Genomic DNA, 27,488 nt, shown 5'->3' with positions numbered 1-27,488 from the left:
TGAATCCACCAAGCAACAACAATATTATAATCAAAGTTTCCAGATTCGCCTACTTGCCATGTTAGGTGCCGTATAGAATATATAATTTCATAAGATTAATCTACAATGGAAACCTGGTACACACATACGAACAACAACTATGACTTCATACATTGGAAGGAGTACTGGAAAATTTGATTAGTGCTTCGATATCTTTTGTTTTTTTTTTTTTTTTTTTTTTTTTAATATCAAAAGTGTAGTTTTGTTACAGCAACCAACTCTTTTCAGATACTGCTGCTGCATCAAAACCTTTCAGATGTGTGGGGAGTTGACCAGTGAAATACAGTTGAGCGTTGCTCCAGCAGAGAGATTGCACCTAAAACCAGAGATGATTAGCCCAGCTGGACATGAACCATAATATAATACGGTAATTAAAATTAATAAATATAATAACCTGGAATAATATAATATAAAAAAAATAGAAACATACCATTTCAGCTTTTATGTAAAATACTCACTATTCGGATATTAAGATCTGCCTTTAAGTTGAAAAATAAAAGGGGATCTGAGAGATGGCGGGCCAGTATTTGCCTTTTCTTATTCTACACTTTTTTCTCAATTCTTCGGAAGGGTTAATCAGTTTCAAAAATGAAAGTGAAGGGAGTAGCTTCTCCGGCAGATCTCTCAGCTTCGGGCAGTCCCAAATTGAAAGTTCCTTAAGGCAGGTGAGGTGTTCTATGCTTTTTGAAACTGATTCCAAATCTTCAAATTGTTCTATAACTAAACTAGTCAGAGATGCTGGAAGAAGAAATGGTGACAATGAATTCCTCTTCATCTTCTTCTTCTGTCTTTTCTTCAAATCTAACCACTCCTTTCTCATTATGTAAACGTAGGTCAACAAGTGAGGTTGGAAAATGTTGCATCATCCCCAGGCCACTCACATATTCCCTTCTTTAACCCTCCTATTCGTAACAAATTCAAATTAGGAGGCCACAAACCACCACTAGCTGGAAATTCCATACTTGGACAATCGTATATCCACGTCTTCCAAATATGTGAGACTTTGCAAATGCTCATCAGGAATTGACACTATATTCTTGCAATTATAAATCGCAATAACTTTTAAGCAAAGAAGAGGAAGAAAACCATAACCTTTTTCTGGAATGGATTCTATGTTCTTACAATCCGAAATATACAATTGAGTGAGATGAACTAAGCATCCTTCAGGTAACAACCTCGCATTCGAAAGATAAAATAGTTCAAGAATTCTAAGTGATGACAACAAGTTGCTGAAAACCCAATTATCATCCTAATTATCACAAAGCTTCAATTTAAAAATCTTCAAGTTGGACGGGAGGTCGTCAATTGGTGGGAAGGTCAAGGATGTCATTGAATTACAATTATCTATCTCCAGCATCTTTATACTACTTGGACAATTGTAACCCTTCAACCTTGGACAATTGATAATTTCCACTTCTCTAATAGATGACATGCCATTAATCACCAAATCCACCTTCCTCTCTACTAATGACACCAAATTTACACACTCACTAACTTTCAAGCTCTTTAAACTCACAACAATGTCTACTTCCGATTCCCACAAGTTAGTGACTTCATCACACCTTGAGATGCTTAGATATTCGACTTTCTGTAGACTCTCCAAGACTTCTCCATGTAACTGAGTGAGTCCTTTTATATCCTCTATTGTCAATCTAATAATTGACGGAAACAGGCCAACCATGCTTCGTAAAACCGTTACCAAACATCCTTCTACATGTAAAACCTCAAGTGAGGGTATCAAGTCAATTATGACTACGTTGATCAGTTTCGGACAATTTTTTATATAAACCTCACAGAGACAAGGAAACAATTTAACTACTTTATCTTTGTCAGCACCAGTCGCTGACCATTCCTCCCAACCCTCCATATCTTTGAATACCAAAACTTCAAGTGATGGAAATGCAATACCATTGCAAGAATCAGAAGGTCCAAGTAACTCTGGACCGAGTCTTTTCAACCCATTCAAGCTTTCAACAAACATCTTCTTTAGTAACGGTAAATGTCCAAGTGTCGGTAGGCATGTACAACTCTGACAACCACGTAAGGTAAGCTCGGTTAAGAAATCAAATGAGGAATCCCCAACCCAACTAGGAAATTTTGTTCCCGTGTAGTACAGAATCTTGAGGCTCTTCAACTGATTACCTGGCCTTAGACCTTCTAGTACTTCATACTGGACTATTTCATTCCGAGTATCATTGCAGACATCGCCACTCCAATCCAACTCCAAGTTAATAAGACCTTCCTTTCGCTTCAAGTTGGCTTCTTTTGCTTGTGTTGCATTTTTTACTTTATTCATTTCTTTAATCAAAAGCTGACCTTGAAGATGTAATAGGTCTTTCAGATCGGAAATTTTGAACCCACTAGCTCCACCAATAATTACTTTAGATAGAGTTTGTAGACTCGTCAACCCACCAATGCCTAATGGTGTCTCATTCAACTTCGGAGTATCGCTAATGTCAAGATGTCGCAAGCTAACTAACTTAACAAAGCTGTGAGGCAAGCTAGATAATTGATGACAACCGAACACCAACAAGCTCTGCAGATTATAAAGATCACCGATTTGCTCGGGTAAACATGTGATACGAGTTTTGGAAAAGTTGAGGTACCGCACATGTTTAAGACTACCGATGGATTCGGGTACCTTACTAATTGAATAATTAGCTAGGCTTAGCACCCTTAAAAACGTTAGCCGAGGAAGTACATCAGTAAGAACCTTGTTTGATAAGTAGAAACTTTCTCGATCACTATCCATAACTGACATCGGTAAGAATGTTCGCACGCGTCTAGCTCTTTCTAATGCTTTAAACTTTTTGTACACTTCATATGCTTGGCGAACAAAAGAAAAGTGGTGGAACTTCTCTAAAACATCGTTTCTATCGTCAATATCCATGTTTTCACCCAACATAAAAAAGAACTCTCCCGCTACACTTACAGCCAAGTCATTTACAAGGTCGTGCATTGTATATCGTGATCCGTCATCAGTTGAACGTTGGAAGAATGACCTTGACTCTAACTCTTTAAAACAATCTCGACCAATACTCTCCATTTCTTTGCTTAAATTTGACATATTTAGGAACCCTTCTGCCACCCAAAGTAAGACTAGTTCATCCTGCTTAAACATGTAATCTTTGGGGAATAAACAGCAATATGCAAACATACGCTTCAAATGTGAGGGAAGTTCGTAGTAGCTCAATCTTAATGCCGGAAGAATCTTGCTTTCATTATGTGCATTCCATACTTCACTATTTAGCAACTCATCCCATTCTTTTTTGCTTGATTTTTCTCTCAACACCCTTCCAATTGCCTTCAAAGCCAAAGGCATTCCATCACATTTTTTGATGATACATTCACCGTACAATTTAAATGCGGGATGTGAATCGAAGTTTCGTGCACCCAATGCATGTTGAGCGAGCAGAGATAGAGATTCTTCGTTTGACAGAACATCTACATGGTAAGCTAGAACAGAGTCCATGGCCGATGCAACATCATTCTTCCGTGTTGTCACCATAATTCTACTTCCATGTGCCCCAGCAGTAAAAGGGCGCTGAAGGAGTTCCCACTCCGTGTCGTTTTCGTTCCAAACGTCGTCTAGAACTATCAAGAACTTCTTCTTTGAAAGTTGCTCTGCTAGGGCCACTTGAAGCTGATTCAGACTTTCAAACGTTTTATCCCCCCCACCTACATCTTTAAAAATTGTTCTGCTAATTTGGAAGACATCGAACTCATCAGAGACGCAAATCCAGGAAGTTACTTCAAAGTGGTGTTTTACTTTTTTATCGTTGTACAAAAGTTGGGCAAGAGTGGTCTTGCCTATTCCACCAAGACCAACAATAGACACTACGCCAAAATTTCGTTCACATGATTCGTTTCCAAACAAATTCTCGAGCAATGCCTTTTTATCCCCTTCCCTTCCCACAATTTCAGAAACATTAACAAGTGAAGTTGTCTCGGATCTCGGAGTTGTTGTATTTGACCTTCCAACGTTTTGAATCAAACCCAGAACATTTGTTTGCTCAACAAGAGCATGCAATTCGGATGTAATCTTTTCTAGCTTAGAACTCATCTTACGACCATATTTAAGAGCATGAAATTTGTTTGGAATAAACTTTAATACCTTACTGGTGCTGCCATGAGATTGTTGATTCGACTGACGACGCATAGCTTCAGTGGCCAAATCATCGAGTAAATTATCAATGTCGTAAGCCAAATGTTGGAGTTTGTTGAGCCATAACTGAATGGCAACATCTCTTATGTGTTTCTGACCAGCATCAACAAGCACTGCTCGAATCTGTTGCAAAGTGCTGCTCCATTTTTCCAGCTCTGAATAAACTCCTGCAGATCGTGCCAGCTTCATCAATTCACCGGAGGTTAGTTTCTCAAACAGAACAGTTATGAATGCGCTAAGAAAGATTTCAGCAATAGCCATTGGAGGAAATTTGGAAAGGAAATGTTGTTTGTTTCTCAGGTTTGATTTCAAAAGCAAGTAATGAAAGAAAGATAAGATGGAGATAAATAAAGATAACGTTTACTGAAAGTTGTGTGGATGATAAAAAAAATAAAATAAAATAAAGATAACGTTTACTGAAAGTTGTGTGGATGATAGTAAGACCATATATAAGTGGCGTGTCAGGATTGTCCACTTTTTAGCCAGGGTGACTCTCAATAAGTCAAAATGTCACTCATTTGTGTCAAATTCAGTGGAGTTCACATATTTTTACTATTTAAATTTAATACATTATTTAATAAACACTAAAATATTTTAATATTCATAAACAAAAAAAAAAAATTCGGATGAAAAAAAAAACAACAAAAAAAAAAATAGGAAAACAGAAAAAAAAACATTCGGTACTTGAAAAAAAAAAACTAATCGTCGTTTTCGAATGAGTCGGCGTTTTGGTCGTTGTTTTGTGGTGGCGGCGTTGGTTCGACCAAGTACATGTATTTGTCGAGGAACACTTTTTGAAGCCCTTCAATCATTTGTTTGCGGACTTGGTCATCGATTTTCGAGGGGTTGATGGCTAAAATGCTAGCACCTTGAAAAGCGGTTAGGAGCGTTTCTTCCTTTTTCGCATGGGCAATACCGGATGATCTATCCGCCTTATGCTTTAAAATAGCTTCCAAAGCCTCATCCGCTTTTGAAGAACGAGTTGTGTCGGTCCCGATGCTTGTTGATCGAGCCTTCTTTTTTGCCCTTTCTCGGCCCATTGGCCTCGGAAAAAGATCCTCCTCCAAAAGATCGTTTTGAGAAAGTGGAACATTAAACCCTTCATCGTCGGCATCTAAAGAAACATGACTACGCGTGCCGGAAACGTACCACTTTGACTTATCTTTCAAAAAACGCCAAGCGTCCATCATATTAAATTTTTTCCCTTTGTTATTTAGTATATAGATTTCATGGGCTTTATTCTCAACATCGAGATCGCTCTCTCCGATTCTCCAATTACGTCGGGCCTCGTTGTAAGCGGCTTGAAACTCCGAAATTTTTTTGTTGATGTTTCTCCATTTTTAGGACAATTGGTCGTCGCCTCTATACCACCCGTGCTTGTTGCTATTAAATTTCTTATAAACCGTACCCCCACAACGATTCATACTTTTGCGAATTTTCCTTTTGGGAATCTTGAGACGAATCGATCCAACATTGTGCCAACCACTCTTCTTCTTTGGTAGTCCATAATGTGCACTTTTTTTTTAATCGGAACTTGTTCGGTACCTACATATATATAACAAAAGACCCGAATTATATATATATATATATATATATATATATATATATATATATATATATATATATATATATATATATATATATAGGGCATGATCAATGGGGAAGTAACCAATAGGGGGAAGCGGGAGGAAGCAAATTTTTTTTCTTTTTTTTTCGTTTTTTTTGGAATTTTTTTTTCAGGCATCAAGATTACACGAAAATATGAACATTTAAAAAAGACACCTCGTGATGAATGTTATTATTTAGGCGGGAATACGATCGACAAAAATAACATTCAAGATAATATTGATCGTGAAGAATGTTAACGTTTTTTTCTTCTTCATGTTTTGTGAAGTAAAGTCTAGCCCGATTTAGAATTTAGGGTTTAGGGTTTAGGGTTAAACCCAAAACCCTAAACCCTAAACTCTAAACCGTTCGTGTTAAAAACTCAATCTAAATCCTAAATCTAAACCCTAAACCCTAAATTTCTAAACCCTACAAACCCTAATATCTAAAACCTCAACATACGCTCGAAAAATGCGATAATTGTTATATATTACTTCTTCAAGCGTTTTCCCGCCAAAATAAAAACATTTATCACAAAGTGTCTTTATTAAATGTTCATATTTTCATCCAATCTATAATGTTCATAAACAAAGTTTTTTCAAAAAACGAAAAAAAAATAAAAAATTTTGCTTCCCCCGATTGGTTACTTCCCCCTTGATCCTACCACTATATATATATATATATATATATATATATATATATATATATATATATATATATATATATATATATATATATATATATATATATATATAACAGTGTTAATGTGATACTTACCACCATGCCAATATCATTTTTCTCATCACCATTAACTTCTACAGTATTGTCAATAACAAGATTCATGAACTGGTCAAAGCCACGAAGTGTTCCAACCACTGTCCGATTATCATTCAGCTTAACTGCAATGCAGCGTCAATGAAAAAAGGTTAAATTTGCATCATACCACACTTTTAATTCCCTGGTTGTAACCAAAAGAAGTCAATATAAAGTTTGACTAAAAAATCATACTCTAATACAATAGCAGTCCAAATATAAAGCATATTGCTTGATAAATAAGTCACTGATTACATATATAAAACTTACAAGTTACAGCATTAAGTATCGCATCAGCATCTATTGAATCCTCTACCGTCTCTAAGCATATGTTAAATGTAAATTTCAAGAAACATGTTTTGTCTAATAGCAATTGGAGGAAAAAAGCAAAGGTGTTGCATATATAAACGCAATAGCAACTTGCAACAATCAAAGACTATAATAAGTCACTACATAGAAATATTAAGATGATATTCCCTCTCATTATACACACAATAAAATAACACAGTTGGACAACAAATCAAATTTTCAGTATCCATGCCTCATAACAGTCAAGTATATCTGTATATCTGCCAATTAAGCTACTCGATAATTGCAACGACAATCATTACCTAATCCTTCTAAAGGTAAGCATACCTTTAAAATAATGATACATGGATAATGTATGTTTCATCATACTTCAAACCAGCATAATTACACATTCAAGCAATCAAGCTACAACCTGATTCGAACATAAACTGAATTCTCCATGAACACATTAATTCTAAATTTAACATGCATTGAACATAATTGAAATAGCATTAAATTGTTGTATATTAATTAGGTAGGATGGCACGACATTAAAAACTAAAAGGATTTTTTGCCCTAATTCACCAACTTCACTGAATACGAAGAAAATTAGACTTTCAAATTAAAACTGATAACAATAATTACGGTACGGAATCGAGAACTTACTCTGTAGTTGCTTGTCCATGTACCTGTTTTCAGTTGAAAAAAAAAAAACGTACAAATTAGAAATTAAGAAAGTAAGAAACTAACAAATGATTGAAACGGAGAGATAGAGAGAGTTTGTTACTTCTTGAGATCTGGAGGTTGACCTGATCTGCTCATGGCGAAACCCTAATTTTCGAGATAGAAACGGAGAGTAAAGTTGAATATTTTGTGAGGTTAATCGCGCGCAGAAACCCTAACGCACATATACATCGCTGGATTTAATAGTCACACAACGATTAAATTAAATTAAATTACTTTAATTAGAAGGGGGGTTTTTAGAATAATACAAAGGCTTTTGCTAAGGTATGTCATGATGTCATACGTTAAGATAATGACACTCATCATTTACACGTATTACACATGTTCGGGCAGAAATCGAACCCGATCGACGGTACCTGGAAGCACATTCATTCAGGCAGTGTTTATGAGTAGAGGTCCGTCAACGAATCCAGTAAAATCTCCTTATAGGGTCAATATATACCACCATTATTTAGGTTCAATTGTTTTAAAGAAAATCATGTCACCCATAAGGATCGAACCTCATGACCTATTCCTATCCAATGACACAAAATACATAGAGGGAATCGTTGGGCTATGCCCACAAGTTCATAATAATTATAATTATAATTACAATAAATAATTGGAATTTTGGTAGTTGTGGGTGAGGGAATCCAGCTGTAATCGTGCAAAGACCAAAATACACTCATGTGGAATGCACATGCAATGAGGTTAACTGTAGAATCAGACAGAAATCGTCAACTGGGTTATCCTTGCTCGACTTCAAAACCATTAAGGACTATCCACACTCAAAATAGCAACTATGGCTATTCATGCAATATGACTATTCGCTCAATTTTCTCTTTAATAAAAAGCTACGTTTGGTTAAAGGAGCTTGAAGCTATTGATCATATCATGTTTATTTGTATTAGTGTAGGCATAGAAATGAGTGCTCTCTTCATCATTATATTTGTGTGTGTATTCGTGTATATACACAGGCAAATGTAAGTATGTAACACGTTTTATCTAATATTAAAGATGTGATTATTTATTTGTTAATCAATCATATCATACAGAGTAAGCTCTCGTGTTTAAATTCATAAGGAGTTACTTAATTACAATTTTAAATCGTGTTAATCTTTCTGAATCGATTACTATTTCACAAACTGAATATTGCAGAATTGCAGAACTAGTTTAAAAGTAGAACATGTTAGTGAATTTATTCAATTGCAAGAACTTAATATACGGCAAAAACAACTATGCAGGACCAGCAAAATTATTCAGTTTATTCACGAGTTAGCCAGAAAATTACATTCAAGAATTTATCAGGTAAAACCGGAAGCCCTAAAAACGAATGAAGTCAAAATTACAAACAATATTTCATTGAGGAACACTAGCCGCCTCAATAAGAATCTTCTTCATATGATCCACAAAATCTTGCATTTGTTCCCTTGAATGTGTTGGAGATGGATACATACAAGCACAATCAAGCTGACCATCATTGATTGTATCAAAGATTGCAAGTGAAGGACTCACACCATGAACAGAAGCACACCCAATGCAATCCAATAAACCAATGTCTTTGTGCAATTGATTGGTGTTTTCAATTAAAGATTCTTCGAATACAGAAAAAAGTGAAGTTCTTAAGGAAGATGAAGGGGTTAAACCAGGGTTGTCGATTGCTTTGCCCATGAGAAAGTGTAAGTCAGCCATGTCTGTAAAATGTTTATTGTTGTTCTTTGCGGTTTCTAAAGACGAATAGATTTTTTGTGCCAAGTCCCATACATCTTCTCCTCCCTTTACATCATGGGAACTTAAGATAGCAGAATGGTAATTTCCTGCATCAGTCATACATATAGCATATTTTTAATATACACTAAATTACACGGATAGTTCCTATGGTTTGTCAAACTTGCATTTTCATCCTTAAGTTTTTTTCTTGCACGGATTAGTCCCTGTGGTTTGCAATTCTTGCACAGATAGTCCTTGTGTCTAATGAGCGTTGATTATTTTTTTAAATCTGATCATGTGACTTGTACATGATGAATAAGTTTAAAGATAATGGAAATAATCAACACTCGTTAGACATAGGGATTATTCGTGCAAGAATTGCAATCCTCATGATTATTCGTGCAAAAAAAAAAAGCTTAAAGACCAAAACACAATATTTGACAAACCATAGGGACTATTCGTGTGATTAAATCTTACATTTATAAAAGACAAATTTACACGGTTGGTCCCTAAACTTTGTCTAAAATTGCACGTTAGGACTAAAGTTTGTTTTTTTCTTGGATGTCCCTAACGTTTGCACATGTTACGCAGTTGGTCCCTGACACTAACGCTCACTAGAAAATCTCGTTAGGTAGAGATGTTCGAGGCACATGAGGGGTATTTTCGATATTTTACCTCTCCACTTCATCATCTTCATCATCGCTACTAATAGCTATATTATTCTACTATTGAAATGACATATTTTTTATGATCATACTAATAAAATGATTAAATATAAATAAACTGCAATGTTTTGCACAAAATGTTTCTGAGCCAACTGTCTCTACTGGTTTTGACCAGTACAAAAAATGAACTACCCATTTTGACATGTTACACAAACTGCCCATTTTGCTATCAACAATTCAGACAATCAAACACTTATGAATACTAGTTAATAGTTATGCAGCTTATAAAGGCATATATACTAATATACACACATATAACTAACACAATATGAGGGCAATGCAGCTTATAAAGGCATATATACTAATATACACACATATAACTAACACAATATGAGGGCAATGTATGTAAAGATTAAGCTTACCAACATGATGATCACCAAGAACAGGGTCAAGAAGTGAACGACAGTCAACAAGAGTTGCAAGTGAATACTTTTCCCATTTTTCATCGGGAATTTTCTTAGATGCATGAGCGGATATAAATCCAGCTGCTGATGACAGGCCAAATAGCTTGATACCTCTTGATTTGCAACCCTAAAATATTTAATGTCATGACACAATAACGCAGATTAATCAGGATAAAATAGTCAATGTATAAGTTCTCAAGTCAGACTCAATATCAATTTAGCAGTTCCACTGAAGTCAAACTAAATACCTTTTAACTTTCTAACAGTCAAATTCAATATCAATTATCTGTATTCATACTTTTTAAAGAAACTCGAAAACTACATCAATGTCAGATTCTACAAATATAGGAATTGTAAACAAAATTAATAACGATATTTACTCTGTATCAAACGAGGAGGCCTATTTGACTACCAAGGTCAACCAGATTTACCTCTAACCTTTATATTAGACATCAAAATGTTTTCTCTGTCTGTCAAATTCGTATAACTACATTAAACCTCATAACAAATTCCACATATAAAAAAAAGGTATTCATGAAAAATCATAACAACATTTAAAAACTTGAATCTGAATAAATCCATTACACCATAAAAGTAAATCGATATTGCTAATCGCAATCTTGAACCTTTCATTTTTAAATAACAATCATTCTTGAATATCTATAACATTATCATGAATCAATTTTTCAGATATCTCACACAACCTTAGAAATTCATGCATTCAATTAATTATCATGATCATAAACATTATCAATTAGTCAATTAACAAATAACAATTCGATATAAAAACGAACACTTACAGAAAGAATCTTTTCGGTGTCCTCTAATCCGATTTTCAACCTCACGAACTCAGTCGATTTCGGAAACCCGCTTTCTTTAAAATCCAAATTCGAAAACCGAAACGAATTAACCGAATACCCCAACATATCAGCACCACGTGACCAAAACGGTTTACTAGCTTTTCCAGCAGGCACACAATCTTCAAGAGCTAACCCTAATCCCTCTTCCTTCATCAAATCCACATTATCAATATTATCATTACCAATCAATTTCAACAATTCTCTCAACAAATACGCAGCCGATGCACGATCACAAACCGCCGTATGCAACCGTAAGACCACCACATACTTCCCCTCCTGCAAATTATACACATTCGCAAACATAACATCAGTTCCAGTTTCCGATTCAGATTCATTACCTTTCCATGGATTGGTATTGATTTCGTGTTCTAGGGTTTGGTAGAATGTGAAATTGGAATCGGAGGAGGTGATTTGGAGATTGGAGGAAGTTGAGGGGGTGAAAAAGGAAAAGGTGGAATTTGCGGTGTTGAATTTGAGTTTTGATCGAAGAATTGGGTGGGCGTTTTGTATTGCATGGATACAGGATTGAAGGTGAGGGACATTTGGTGGTTTCGAGAATAGGAGAGATAAGGCCGTGACGCCGGTGCCGCAAAGAACGGCACGGCACCAGCTGTATTCGGTGCCGCCGACGAGACGTGACGGTGGATCGGCCGGAGATGATTCTGTTGACATTTTACGTTGTTTTGTGAAAAATGGAAAAGAAGAAAAAGGAAAAGAAGAAAGAAGGCAGGTTTTTTGTACGGAGTATTTTTTTGGAAATGAAGGAAAATGGTAAACGATGATGAATTTTGGAGTTTAAAAAGTTGTTTGTATTTTGTCCATACGTGATATATTTACCACTTTCCCCAAAATTATGTAGGTCCGCTTACCTTTTTATTCATCTTTATTATTGGGCTTTCAGGTTAGCCCAATTTATCCAAAATTCTTTACCCGCAGTCTTATAAAATCCGAATTAGACTTCATCAAACATTCTTCAAATTAGGGTTACAAGTAACTTGAAATCAATCGATGAATCTATCGGTTCACCCAAAATCATTCCTTTTTTTCACGAGTTGATTTGTGTGTATTAATCAGTACATGCGCAGCCCTTAAGATCGCCTTCCAAGTAATCAAAATGGAAGCGTTTTGAGTCATAGCTGCGCTAAATTAAATCTGATACATATATACATACATTCTTACTTATGTATCTATATTTATGTATCTATTTTGGGGTTTCTCTTTAGGGTTTTCCTTTTGAGAGACTCCTTTTTCCCATGGGACATTATTATTTCGTGGCAATTACACTGCTTTATGAGATCTATAATCATATTAGTTGTCTGAAATATTTGTGTGATAGTATGTTTTTTATTATCAATACAGTTTTTCAGATTGCTATGAGGTTTAGGTTCTAAGTGTTTTTGTATGCCTCGAATTTTTCTCGTGGAAAACATTTTGAGCACATAAAAATATAGAGTATTTAATACTTGTTTGGTATATTTTATAATTATTTCGTAATCATATTGTATTATGTTTCATTAAAATTAAATTTGAACATGGCAAGAATGAGGAAAAATATTATCATGGGAAAGGAGTAATTCCTTGATGAATTAAACCATTAACGCTTATTGATATTCTGACTTGTCAATGCAATTATACTTTTTTTCAATTGTTTACTGTCTGTCTTTTGGAAGAAGATATTCACAAATTCTGTGTTTGTCAGTTTCTGTTACTGATTATACTAAAATGGGGAATGGTGATCAAGCTTATATCTTCTGTAAAGTTATCACAAAGATAATTTTCAATTCATTAGAATGTAAATTTACAACTTTGTTCGTGTATTGGTACTTCTGGCAATTGATTTTTGTTTCAGTGGTTGTTTTAATTGAGTATGTACGTGACTTTGATATAAGTATTTTAATTCAAGTAACTGATTTTCGAGTTAAGTTCAGATAAATGTATTTAATTTATCGATTATTGTTAGTGTAAATGTAGGTAACTGTAACTCTAAACCATCTTATATATGCAATGAATCTTAGACTCTGTAAACTGATGGAGTGGTTGCTGGATTACATATTTTAGATATGTACTTTTTGTGCATTTGCAGCTTTAGATAACTTTTAATTGTAGATTGTTAATAGCTGATGAGGAGGTATAGAAACCAAAGAAGATAGAACTGGTGAAAATAGATTGAATTTATTGTATTTGATACTAGTTCTAAGTTAGAAACATATATACATACATTCTTATGTATCTATATATATGTATCTATTCTGGTGTTTCTTTCTAGGGTTTTTCTTTTGAGAGACTCCTTTCTCCCATGAGACATTATTAATTCGTGGCAATTACACTGCTTTATGAAATCTATAATCATATTTGTTGTCTGAAATATTTGTGTGATAGTATTTTTATTATTATCAATACAGTTTTCAGATTGTTATGAGGTTTAGGTTCATAAGTGTTTTTGTATGCCTCAAAATTTTCTTGTGGAGAACATTTTGAACACCTAAAGATCTAGAGCATATAATACTTGTTTGGTATATTAGTATATAATTATTTGTGATCATACTGTATTATGTTTCATTAAAGTTAAATTTGAACATGGCAAGAATGAGGAAAAATATTATCATGGGAAAGGAGTAATTCTTTGATGAATTAAACCATTAAAGCTTATTGATATTCTGACTTGTCAATGCAATTATACTTTTTTAAAAGGGAAATGCTAATAACAAGCGATTAACAAATTTATTAATTATGATTCCTGTCTGTATTCTAGAGGAAGATATTCACAAATTCTGTTTTTGTCAGTTTCTGTTACCGATCCTACTAAAATGGGGGAATGGTGATCAAGCTTATATCTTTTGTAAAGTTATCACAAAGGTAATTTTCAATTCATTAGAATGTAAATTTACAATTTTGTATGTGGCATTTGATTTTTGTTTTAGTGGTTGTTTAATTGAGGATGTACTTGACTTTGATATAAGTAATTTAATTCAAGCAACTGATTTTCGAGTTAAGTGCAGACAAATAATTTATCGACATTGTTAGTGTAAATGTAGTGTAACTCTGAACCATCTTATATGTGTAATGAATCTTAGACTGTAAATTGATGAAGTGGTTACTGGATTACATATTTTAGATATGTTTTTGTGCACTTGCAGCTTTAAATAACTTATTGTAGATTCTTAATAGCTGATGAGGAGGTATAGAAACCTAAGAAGATATAGTTGGCGAAAATTGAGTGAATTTATTAAATCTGATACTAATTTTAAGTTGAAACAATATTGAATTAATTGATAAAACAAATCAAATGTAAGACTAACATATCATTCATATGCTCCAATGGAGAGCCTAACATCATTTTTGCATACCTAACCAGGGTTTTTTTTGTTCACGATTCTATTGTTGTATTAAATTCATAGTGGTACTGTTATTTTACACATTTCTCTTTTTGCAGACAAACTTTCTTGAATATCAGGGACTAGAAAAGATTGTGATTCGACATTTTGTCTGATTGTGTGATCGTCTCTTTGAGAAATACATGGGTATCTTCATTCCTTTTTTCATTGAGAAGAGCACTGTAGATGAGTCTTAATGGGTGTTTGGATTATGCGTTTTAGATGATTATTGCTGCATGATATAATGGTTTGGTTAGGGCGTTACCGCGTTAGGCTCACCAGTAACACGGTTGTCCAAAATTAATACGACCAGAGAAGATATTCGATGCAGAGCATGAATTAGAAGATGTTAATTTGATCATATATTTATTGCTCTACAGCATGCTATCCAATTTCAACAGGAGATATAGAGTGCAGACTCTCAGTTTTTGAATAACTAATGTACTACAATAGACATTCATAATATCCTGGTAGTTTTGTCACGCAAACATTATCTAGAAGTACATATACTTATGTAAAGAACAGTATTATTATGAAGTCATATTTAATTAAAAGATCCATTTATCTGTATCTTAGCTACAACTATTATTTGACTATGTATTGAGCATATGAATGACCTTCAAAAGTAGCAGCCTAGAAACGGAATCATCTTATGGCTCTGGTTATATGTCACCGTGACCTGCATTTCATCATACAAAAGATCCTTAGCTATTCCCAATCAACAAAACAAACTGTACATATTCTCGTTTCCAATTAACAAAACGGTGTCCATAAATTGAATTGTTTTAAGTAATACAATTAGTTTTATAGACAAGTTAAACAGACCTTGAAGATCAAGTGTGTTTATTTGTGGATCTATCTTTTCAACTCCATCATCATTAAGCAACATTGGAAAATCAGCAACTGACCTGAAAATGTGAATTAAATAATCAACAAACAAGTTTTTTCTTTTGGTTAAAAATGATTTTATTTATCAAGGAACCACATACGAGGAGGAAATACCCCAACTCAAAACAAAACAAACAAAACAAAGCCTAGCACTGCTATGACAAAGCCAAACATCAAAAACCGACACATCAACCTAATCTAAGTTGTCCCATCTTTCTTTCATGACACATTATGATTAAGATGATAACAACAACCTAATCAATACACACTTCATATTCCTCCATTTGAGCTTCCATATTCTTGCAACATTGATGACTGCATTTCATTTAAGGGTTTAACTTTAAAAGTCAACAACTTAACACAGAATGTAATACCTTCGCACAATTCCTCTTTTGATCTCTTTTTTTGTTTAATCAATTGCCAATTCCTTTCTTGCAAGATATGATAAACCACTACAGTATCACCAATCTATTCATTATATTCCAAATTTAACAAACAAGTTTTAGCATATGTTAAACAGTAACTTTACAACAACAATACCCAATTCCGCGTATGTGGGGTTTGGGGAGGATGGAAACCGACATTCCTCTACTTGAGTAGTAACACATTAACTTAATAATAATACAAACAACTCTGCGACATTAAAAGCAATTCGATTAAAGTGGTAACTGGACATAAATCATAGTATAATAATTAATAATTAATAATTAATCACGGAAAATATAAAATAGGACATACCTTTTCAGCTTTTATGCACAAGACTTCCACTAGATAATTACTGCAACAACTATTTGATTTCAAAACTGGGGATTTGAGAGATGATGGGCCAATATTTGCCTTTTCTTCGTCTACACTTTTTACTCAATTGTGGGGACGGATAAACCACATCTAAACTTGAAAGTGAGGGGAGTAGCGTCTCTGGTAGATCTCTAAGTTTCGGGCAGTTACTAATTGCAAGTCTTTCAAGGCAAGTGAGGTGTTCCATGCCTTTTGAAACTGATTTCAATTCTTCAAAATTATATATAGCAAGAAGAGTTAGAGATGATGGAAGAAGAAAAGGTGACAACGAATTCCTCCTCCTCATATCCTCTTCTTCGTCTTCTGCCTTTTCCGCAAATCTAACCACTCCTGACCTATTATAACCTTGTATATGTAGTGTAACAAGTGAGGTTGGAAAATGTTGCATCCCCCACTCACACACTCTCTTCTTTAAATCACCTATTGTTAACCAACTTAAATTAGGTGGCCACAAACCACTCGGAAATTCCAAACATGGACAACAGGATATTCCCATGTCTTCCATAGATATGGGACTTTGCAAGTGTTCATGAGGGATTGATTTTACGTACATTCTTGCAATTCTTAACCCAAAAAGATCTTAGGCAACGAAGAGGAAGAAAACCAAAACCTTTTTCAGGAATCGATTCTATGTTTTCACAGTCGAAAATACTTAAACTAGTGAGATGAACTAAGCATCCTTCTGGAAGCAACCTTACATTCGAAACATGATCTAGTCTAAGAGTTCCAAGTGACGACAATAAGTTGCTGAAAACCCAATTGACTTCGAGATTATCAATATACCACAATCGAAGAACCTTCATAGTAGGTGGGAACGTCGAGGATGTCATTGAATCACAATTAAGCATCTCCAACTTCTCGATACTATTTGGACAACTGTAACCCTCCAATTTTGGACACACGATAATTTCCACTTCTCTAATAGAAGACATGCAGTCACTAATCCCCAAATTCACCTTCTTCTCTACTAATGACACCAAATTTACTCAATGACTCACTTTAAAAAACTTTAAATTCACTAGAATGTCACATGGCTCGGCTTCTGATTTGCATAAGTAAACGAGTTCATCACACTTTGAAATGCTTAAATATTCAAGTGCGTGGAGACTTTCTAAAATTTCTCTAGATAACTCTGTAAGTCCTTTTATACTCTCCAATGTCAATTCAGTTATTGATGAAGTCGCACAAACCATGCTTCTAACAACAGCTACCGAACACCCGTTTACAATTAAGAGCCGAAGTGAAGGTAGTAAGTCAATTTCCACTACATCAAGTTTCGGACAATTTTCTATAGAAATCTGGTGCAGACAAGGAAACATTGCAGTGGTTCTATCTTTGTCACCTTCACTAGTTGACCATTCTTTTAAACCCTGCATATCTTTAAATCCCAAATATTCAAGTGATGGAAATGCAATACCATTATAGGAATAGGTGCTTCCAAGTGACTCTGAACTGAGTCTGGTCAACCCATTCATACTTTCAAGAAACAACTTTTGAAGCGTCGGTAGATGTCCAAGTGTCGGTAAACATGTACAATTTATACAACCACGCAATGTAAGCTCAGATAAGCAAGCAAATGTGGGATCACCGACCCAACTAGGAAATTTTGTTCCCCTATAGTATAAAATCTTGAGGCTTTTCAACTGATTACCGGTCCTTAGCCCTTCAAGTACTTCAAACTGTACTCTTTCTTTTCGCCTGTCATCAAAGACATTGTTACTCCAATCCAGCTCCAAATGCTTAAGACCTTCCTTTTGCTTCAAGTTGGCTTCTTTTGCTTGTGTTGCATTTTTTACTTTATTTAGTTCCTTAATGGAAAGCTGACCTTGAAGATGCAATAGGTCTTTCAGACCTGAAAGTTTGAACCCACTAGCTCCTCCAATAGTTACTTTGGATAGAGTTTGTAGACTTGTCAACCCACCAATTCCTATGGGTGTCTCATTCAACTTCAGAGTATCTCTAATGTCAAGGTGTCGCAAGTTAACTAACTTCACAAAACTGTGAGGTAAGCTACATAACTGAGGACAACCGGACACCAACAAGCTCTGCAGATTATAGAGATCACCTATTTGCTTGGGTAAACATGTTATACTAGTTTGGAAAAAGTTGAGGTAGCGCACATGTTTGAGACTACCAATGCATTGTGGTACCTTAGTAATTGAATAATTGGCTAGGCTTAGCACCCTTAATAACGTTAGCCGAGGAAGTACTTCAACAAGAACCTTGTTTGATAAAAAGAAATGTTGCTAGTGATCAATATCTATAACAGACAACGCTAAGAAAGTTCGCAAGCGTCTAGCTCTTTTTAATCCCTTAAACTTTTTGTACACTCCAAACATTTGGCTAATAAATGAAAGGTGATGAAACTTTTCCAAAACATCATTTCTATCGTCAATATTCATCTTTTCACCCAACATAATAAAAAACTCTCCCGCGACACTCATTGCCAAGTCATTTACGAGGTCGTGCATAGTATATCGTGATGTGTCATTAGTTGAACGTTGGAAAAATGACCTTGACTCTAACTTTTTAAAACAATCTCGACCTATACTCTCCATATCTTTGCTTACATTTGTGTTATTTAGATACCCTTCTGCCATCCAAAGTAAGACTAATTCATCCTGTTTAAACATGTAATCTTTTGGGAATAAACAACAATATGCAAACATACGTTTCAAATGTGAAGGAAGATCGTAGTAGCTTAATCTTAAAGCTGGAAGAATCTTGCTTTCATTATGTGCATTCCATATTTCACTACTTAGCAACTCTTCCCATTCTTTTTCGCTTGTTTTTGTTCTCAAAACCCTTCCAATTGCCTTCAAAGCCAAAGGCATTCCATCACATTTTTTCATGACACCTTCGCCGTACAATTTAAATGCGGGATGTAACTCGGAGTTTCGTACGCCCAATGCATGTTGAGCGAGCAGAGATAGAGCTTCTTCGTTTGACAAAACCTTTATAGGGTATGTTTGAACAGAGTCCATAACCGATGCAACTGTAATCTTTCATGTTGTTACCATAACTTTACTACCATGTGCCCCAACAGCAAAAGGGCGTTGAAGGAGTTCCCACTCCATGTAGTTTTCATTCCAAACGTCGTCTAGAACAATCAGGCACTTTTTATTTGAAAGTTGCTCTGACAGGGCCACTTGAAGCTGATTTAGATTTTCAAACGTTTTGTCCCCCCACCTATATCTTTAAAGATAGCTTTGCTAATGTTAAAGACATCGAACTCATCAGACACACAAACCCATGACATTAGTTCAAAGTGTTTCTTGATTTTCTCATCGTTATACAAAATTTGGGCGAGAGTCGTCTTTCCTATACCACCAAGACCAACAATAGACACGGTGCTCACATTTTATAAGCATGTGGTTGTTGATTTAACTTGCGAGGCATAGCTTCTGTGGCTAAATCATCGAGCACATCATCAATATCATAAGCCGAATGATGAAGCTTGTTCAGCCATAACTGAATAGCATTATTTGCTAATTGTTTGTGGCCTGCATCAACAAGCACAGCTTGGATTTGGTTTAAAGTGCTGTTCCATTTCTCCAGCTCGGAATAGATTCCTGCAGATCGAGCCAGACTGATCAAGTCAACAGAAGCAAGTTTTTCAAACAGAACACAGATGAATGCGCCAAGAAATACTTCAGCGATAGCCATGAAAATGAGTAGAAGGTTGTTAATTTTTTGGATAATGATAAAAAAAAAAAAAAAAAAAAAAAGGTATTGATTGAATCTGTACTAGTCAAAGTAGATTTGGTGTTTCTGAGTACAATCATTAAGTTTTCGCCATTGGTGTGCAGATATAATATTAATTAATTAATTAATTAATTAATTAATTAATTAATTAATTAATTATAATATTAATAAAATATATGCAAGTAGCAGAAAGTCTGATCAGGTTCATTAATATTAATAATTAATAATGATCAATATGCTTAGCTGTTCCACTTGAAATATAATACAGTACATATTCGTTCCATTTTCTACGCGCTAGTCTTAACAAACCATAAAAGTTATTGAATTTATTGAAACCAAAGAAGATGTAACAGGTGAAAATAGAGTGAATTTATTGAATTTAATACTATTTCTAAGTTGAATCAATATTGAATTAATTGATAAAACAAATTAAATCAAATGTAAGACTAGCTTATCATTCATATGCTTCGATGGAGAGCCTAACATCATTTTTGCATACCTACGAGGGGTTTTTTTGTTCTTGATATTATTGTTGTATATTAAATTCATAGTGGTACTGTTATTTTACACATTTCTCATTTTGCAGACAAACTTTCTTGAATATCAGGACCAAAAAAGATTGTAATTCGACAATATAGATTTTGTTTGATTGGGCGATCGGCTCTTTGAGAAATACAAGGTTATCTTCATTCTTCTTTTCATAGAGAGAGCAGTGTAGGTGAGTCTTAATGGGTGTTTGGATTTGCGTTTTTAAAATAGATTGTGTTTTAGATAATCATTGTTGCTGGCTATAATGGTTTGGTTAGGGTGTTAGGCTCACCAGTAACACGGTTGTCCAAAATTAATATAATCAGAGAACATATTAGATGCAGAGCATGAATTAGAAGATGTTAATTTGATCATATATTTATTGCTCTACAACATGCTATCCAATTTCAACAGGAGATATGGGTGCAGACTCTCAGGTCTTGAATAACTACTATCAAAATAGACATTCATAATATCTTGGTAGTTTTGTAACGCAAACATTATCTAAGAAGTACATATACTTATGTAAAGAACAACATTATTATGAAATCATATTTAATAAAAGGATCCATTGCATCTGTATCTCTTATCTACAGCTATTACTTAATTATTTATTGAGCATATATGAACGACCTTCAAATATTGCAGTCTAGAAACGGAATTATCATATGGCTGCTGGTTATAACTTATATGTCAGCGTGACCCGCATTTCATCATACAAAAGAACCTTAGCTATTTCCAAGCAACAGAACAAACTTTACATATGCTCATTTCCAATCAACAAAACAGTGTTTTTAAATTGAATTGCTTTAAGTAATACAATTAGTTTTATAGACAAGTTAAACAGACGTTTTTTGTGGTTCTATCTTTTCAACTCCATCATCATTAAGCAACATAACAAAAAGAAACACATCAACTAAATCTAACTTAAATGATGCTCTGTTTTAACAATCTTGTTACCGTTATTTCCATTTCGAATAAATTGTTCAAGTACTTATAAGTTATAACTTGTTACTGTCATTTCCATTACGAATAAATGATGCTCTGTTTTAACAATCTTTCACAAGCTGCTATGCTATTTCTGAATCAACAAAAAGGTTTCTAGCTTATGTACTTGAATGTTTTTAATGTTATGGAGGTTTAACATCAATCACCCACATAAAAATGGTGTTGTATTTAAGTTCACTTGCAGTATGTATAACAACTTAGACATGGTTTTAACTTTTGACTGTTCTGTATTGGGCCGAAAATCATAATCAAACTTAAGCCTCAACCTAACGGAAAATAATAAAGCTGGTCTTAAAAAACCATAATCAAACTTATATGCTTCAATGCTGAAACAAAGTTATATTATTTGAGGTTTGTAAAATTTCCTAACAAACAATCATGGATATAATTATAATAACCAACCAGAAGTTCTTAATTGTACTACCAACAGAAATTCAGAATGTTACACCACCTTCTGTAACTGGGCTAATTGACATTAAACAGAATATCATCTTATGGAAAGACGAAACAACCTCATAAGTTAAAATGGAGTTCGAACATGGTTTGCTTGTATTATATTCACCCTTCATATCTACAATAATAATCATGTGACAATGACCTGCATTCATCATACACAACCTCATAAGTTAAAGGTAAATGAGTTGAAATTGCCACTTTTAATCATGTGTAGGAAAAAAGTGTCAAACCAACCTGATTTAATTTCCAGTAAAAGACGTACTAATGGAATGTATCCCCAAAGTAGCAATAAGATTATAATCAAAGTTTCCAGATTCGCCTACTTGCCATGTTATCTGCTGACATGATACATAATTTCATAAGATTATCTACAATGTAAACTTGATATATATACATATGAACAACTACTATGACTTCATACCTTAAAAGGAGTACTTGAAAGATTAGATTAGTGCTTCGATATCTTGAATCGTTAGCTGTCATTACAGTGAGTGAGCTTGGATATGTTAATCAGAAATTACAAATAAGTCAACAAGTAAGCTTTTGTCAGAAGTGTAGTTTTATTACATCAACCAAACCTAAAACCACATTTAAAACAGTTATGATCAATTTTTTTGTATAATGAAGAACCCAATGTCATACTTGTGTGATTTGTCTTATGGCATTAGTGCACCCAAAGACATTTGTTAATACCCAGAATTCAAAAGTTTTGTTGTATGGTTCGCACCAAGTACTATATTAATAATATATATTCTGATTCTGATTTGACTTTTTTACCTTTGGGTAACAGAGTTAACATCAGTGAAGAATTTATTTGGTACCTGATGAACACATTTAAATTAGGTTGTAATGAAAGACCAATTCGAGTGAACTACTTACAAATAACTAAATAAGTGTGAAAACATACCTCTAAGTATCGAGAAAGCGAGAATTCTTTATTTTATTTGAATTATTACTTCTCTTATTGAATTCCTAAGCAGGGGATATGGGAGATGGTTGCCCAGTATTTGCCTTGTATTCTACACTTTTTTATTAGTTTCTGGGAACAACCAGTCACCTGCAAAAGTGAAAGTGAAGGGAGTAGCGTCTCTGGCAGATCTCTAAGCTTCAGGCAATCATAAATTATAAGATGCTCAAGGAAGGTGAGGTGTTCCATGCCTTTTGAAACTGATTCCAATTCTTCAAAGCCTTTAAGTTGTAGAGAAGTTAGAGAGGATGGTAGAAGAAAAGGTGACAACGAATTCCTCCTCATCGTATTCTCTTCCTCTTCTGACATTGTTGCAAATCTAACCACTCCTGACTGATTAAATCCATATAAAACTAGATGAACAAGTGAGGTTGGGAAATGTTGCATCCCCCACTCACACACTCCCTTCTTTAACCCTCCTATATGTAAAGAACTTAAATTAGGAGGCCACAAAACGCTGGGAAGTTCCATACTTGGACATTCAGTTATCCATATCTCTTCCAAATATCCGAGACTTTGCAAATGCTCAAGAGGAATTGACTTTATATTCTCGCAATAGCGTATCGAAAGAGATCTTAGGCAACGATGAGGAAGAAAACCAAAACCTTTTTCTGGAATCGATTCTATGTTCTCACAACCAACAATATCCAATTTAGTGAGATGATCTAAGGATCCATCAGGAAACAACCTCACATTCGAAACTCTGTTTAGTGTAAGAGTTCCAAGTGATGACAACAAGTTGCTGAAAACCCAATTCATCTCCAAATTATCACAACGCTCTAGTTTAAGAAACTTCAAAGTAAATGGGTGGTTGTGCATTAGTGGGAAGGTCAATGATGTCATTGATTTACAATTGACCATCTCCAACCTCTCAATACTATTAGGATAGTTGTAACCCTCCAATTTCGGACAACCGAAAATTTTCACTTCTCTAATAGAACGCATGCCACTAATTACCAAATTCACCTTCCTCTTTACTAATGACACCAAATTTACACACATACTTACTTCCAATGTTTCTAAACTTGCACGAATGTCTACTTCTGATTCCCACAAATTTATGACTTCATCAGAGTTTGAAATGCTTAGATATTCGACTTTTTGGAGACGCTCTACAATTTCTCCATCTAACTGAGTGAGTCCTTTAATATCCTTCATTGTCAATCTAACGATTGATGAAGACACGCCAACCATGCTTCGTAAAACCGTTACCGAACATCCTCTTACGTCTAACACCTCAAGTGAGGGTATCGAGTCAATTACGACTACATCTAGTTTCGGACAACTTTTAATAGAAACCTCACGAAGACAAGGAAAACATCCAACTATTCCATCTTTATCAGCACCATTTGTTGACCATTCCTCCCAACCTTCCATATCTTTAAATTCCAAAACTTCAAGCGATGGAAATGCAATATCATTGCAAGAATCCGCATGTCCAAGTAACTCTGGACCGAGTCTTTTCAACCCATTCACGCTTTCAACAAACAACTTCTTGAGTAATGGTAAATGTCCAAGTGTCGGTAGACATGTACAACTTCGACAACCACGTAAAGTAAGCTCCGTTAAGGAATCAAATGAGGAATCCCCAACCCAACTAGGAAATTTCGTTCCCATGTAGTATAGAATCTTGAGGCTTTTCATCTTCTCAGAAGGCCTTAGTGCTTCAAGTACTTTATATTCCATTATTGCATTCCGATTAACATCGGGGTCCTCACCACTCCAATCGAGCTCCAAATCACAAAGACTCTTCTTCTGCATTAAGTTGGCTTCCTTGGCATGAATTTCATTAGTGACCTTATGGAGCCCTTTAATGGAAATCTGACCTTGAAGGTGTAATAGTTCTTTAAGAGCTGATATTTTGAACCCACTAGCTCCACCAATAATGACTTTGGATAGAGTTTGTAGACTCGTCAACCGACCGATGCCAAAAGGTGTTTCATTCAACTTCGGAGTATTGTTAATGTCGAGATGTCGCAAGTTGATTAACTTTACAAAACTGTGTGGCAAACTCGATAACAAACGACAACCTGACAGCAGCAAACTCTGTAGATTATAGAGGTCGCCAATTTGTCCGGGTAAACATGTGATGTTAGTATTGGAAAAGTTGAGGTACCGCAAATGTTTCATATTACAAATGGATTTTGGTACCTCTGTGATTGAATAACTGGCGAGGCTTAGCACCCTTAAAAACTCTAATCGGGGAACTACTTCTTCAAGAACCTTGTTCGATAAGAAGAATTGTTGCCAATTATATGGCCTTGTAACTGACACAGCTAAAAAGGTACGCAGGCGTCTAGCTCTTTCGAGAGTCTTAAACTTCCTGTGCACTTCAAAATATTGACTAATAAATGAAAAGTAGTGGAGTTTCTCCAAAGACCCGTTTTCGCCATGCAGATCGTTTCCATCATCCAACATAAAAAAGAACTCTCCTGCGACACTCAGGGCCAAGTCACTTAGCAGGTCATGCATTGTATATAGTGATTTGTCGTTATTTGAATGCCGGAAAAAAGACCTGGACACTAGCTCTTCAAAACAGTCTCGTCCTAAGTTCTCCATTGATCTGCCTTCTGACTTAACCAAGAACCCCTCAGCCATCCACAGTAGGACTAGTACGTTCTTTTCGAACAAGTAATCTTTGGGGAATAAGCAACAATATGCAAACATTTGCTTTAAACGAGGAGGGAGATCATAATAGCTTAGTCTTAGAGCCGGAAGAATCTTCTCTTCGTTCTGTTCATTCCATATTTCACTATTCAAAAACTCCTCCCATTCTTCTTCTTTTTCTTTTCTTCTTAACACTCTTCCAAGTGTTGTCAAAGCCAATGGCAATCCGCCACATTTCTTCACGATACCTTCACCACATAATTTAAATGATGGATGTGAATCAAAATTTTGTTCATCTAACGCGTGATGAGCAAGCAAAGATAAAGCTTTTTCATCCGATAATATCTCGAGACTGTATGCTTGAACAGAGTCCATGACCGATGCAACCGTATTGTTCCTTGTTGTCACCAAAATTCTACTTCCATGTGCCCCAACAGAAAAAGGGCGCCGAAGTAGTTCCCACTCCGTGTATTTTTCGTTCCAAACGTCGTCTAGAACAATCAGGAACTTCTTTTTTGAAAGTTGCTCTGACAGGGCCACTTGAAGCTGATTTAGATTTTCAAACACTTTGTCTCCCCCACCAACATCTTTAAAGATAGTTTTGCTAATATTAAAGACATCGAACTCATCAGATACACAAACCCATGAAGCGAGTTCAAAATGTTTCTTGATTTTCTCATCGTTGTACAAAATTTGGGCAAGAGTCGTCTTGCCTATTCCACCAACACCAACAATAGACACGATGCTCACATTTTTCTCACACGATTCATCATTCACCAACAACTTTTCTAGCAATGCCTCTTTATCACCTTCCCTGCCCACAATTTCTGAAACATTAACCATTGACGTTGTCTCTAATGTCCTACTTGTTGTATTTGACCTTTCAACGTTACTAATCAAACCCAGAATATTTGTTTGCTCAACAAGATCACGCAATTCGGATGTAATCTTTTCTAGCTTAGAACTCATCTTATGACCATATTTAAGAGCATGGAATTTTTTTGGAATAAACTTTAATACCTTCTTACTACTAGTACTGCCATGTGGTTGTTGATTCAACTGACGACACATAGCTTCTGTGGCCAAATCATCGAGTACATTATCTATGTCGTAAGCCAAAAGTTGGAGTTTGTTGACCCATACCTGAATAGAATTATTTGTTAAGTGTTTCTGCCCAGCATCAACAAGCACAGCTTCGATTTGTTGCAAAGTGCTGCTCCATTTTTCCAGCTCAGAATCAATTCCCGCAGATTGAGCCAGACTGATCAAGTCAACAGAAGCGAGTTTTTCAAACAGAACAGTGACGAATGCTCCAAGAAAGATTTCAGTAATAGCCATTAAATTGGATTAGGATTAAATTGTTGTGTTTGATTTCAAAAGTAAGTAATGAAAGAAGGATGAGATGAAGTTGTGTGGATGAGAATAAGTCAACTTTTAGTCTTGGTCAAGTGCATAGCTGTTTTCAACTACACATATTAATTTTCTTCTTCTTTAAAGGCTAAAGTAAAGTAAAGTTTTTTCGCCGAAAAAAAAAAATACTTTACTTTTTTTTTTCTCTCTTGTATTTGCCAAGTACAATTATCTAACCATAACTTTGAACACTTATTATTAAAATTTTAGTTTACATTATCAGCTTTTATATAACTTAATTAATATTATATAAAAAAGTTCAACACAAACTCTTAATAAATTATTGGAGATTGATCATAGACAATAAATTTTATTTATACATAAACTAAACATGTTTCATGACGTTGTACACAAAATTTATTTGGTTGTGTATGGAACTATGGATACTAATTAGTTGTTGATGATTGATCCATAG

At 34.8% G+C, this 27,488-nt stretch overlaps 2 protein-coding genes and 2 pseudogenes across 5 annotated transcripts; all 4 read right to left on the bottom strand.

The window, feature by feature from the left end:
• Positions 1–520: 520 nt before the first annotated feature.
• Positions 521–4,465, bottom strand: LOC139874394 (putative disease resistance RPP13-like protein 1; annotated as a pseudogene).
• A 4,399-nt stretch (positions 4,466–8,864) lies between these two features.
• On the bottom strand, positions 8,865–12,004 carry LOC139874393 (uncharacterized). Its single transcript, XM_071861834.1, has 3 exons — positions 11,273–12,004; positions 10,431–10,599; positions 8,865–9,450 (listed from the first exon to the last, which is right to left on the bottom strand). Exons 1-3 carry the CDS (start codon positions 12,002–12,004, stop codon positions 8,993–8,995), a joined length of 1,359 nt encoding a protein of 452 aa, XP_071717935.1. The 3' UTR covers positions 8,865–8,992.
• A 3,321-nt stretch (positions 12,005–15,325) lies between these two features.
• On the bottom strand, positions 15,326–20,058 carry LOC139874392 (putative disease resistance RPP13-like protein 1; annotated as a pseudogene).
• A 1,919-nt stretch (positions 20,059–21,977) lies between these two features.
• Positions 21,978–27,016, bottom strand: LOC139876316 (putative disease resistance RPP13-like protein 1). 4 transcript variants are annotated; one of them, XM_071863622.1, is made up of 5 exons: positions 22,997–27,016; positions 22,867–22,910; positions 22,511–22,565; positions 22,324–22,427; positions 21,978–22,231 (listed from the first exon to the last, which is right to left on the bottom strand). In XM_071863622.1, exon 1 carries the CDS (start codon positions 26,999–27,001, stop codon positions 23,051–23,053), a length of 3,951 nt encoding a protein of 1,316 aa, XP_071719723.1. In that variant the 5' UTR covers positions 27,002–27,016; the 3' UTR covers positions 21,978–22,231; positions 22,324–22,427; positions 22,511–22,565; positions 22,867–22,910; positions 22,997–23,050. The 4 variants fall into 4 exon arrangements, with proteins under 4 accessions (XP_071719723.1, XP_071719721.1, XP_071719724.1 ...); XM_071863620.1 differs by having other exon boundaries at positions 22,324–22,424; XM_071863623.1 differs by lacking the exon at positions 22,867–22,910.
• Between the last annotated feature and the right edge of the window lie 472 nt (positions 27,017–27,488).

Source organism: Rutidosis leptorrhynchoides, chromosome 11 (genome assembly GCF_046630445.1).
Source record: "Rutidosis leptorrhynchoides isolate AG116_Rl617_1_P2 chromosome 11, CSIRO_AGI_Rlap_v1, whole genome shotgun sequence".
Classification (NCBI taxonomy): Eukaryota; Viridiplantae; Streptophyta; class Magnoliopsida; order Asterales; family Asteraceae; genus Rutidosis; species Rutidosis leptorrhynchoides.
This window is presented reverse-complemented; position numbering and strand designations above follow the sequence as displayed.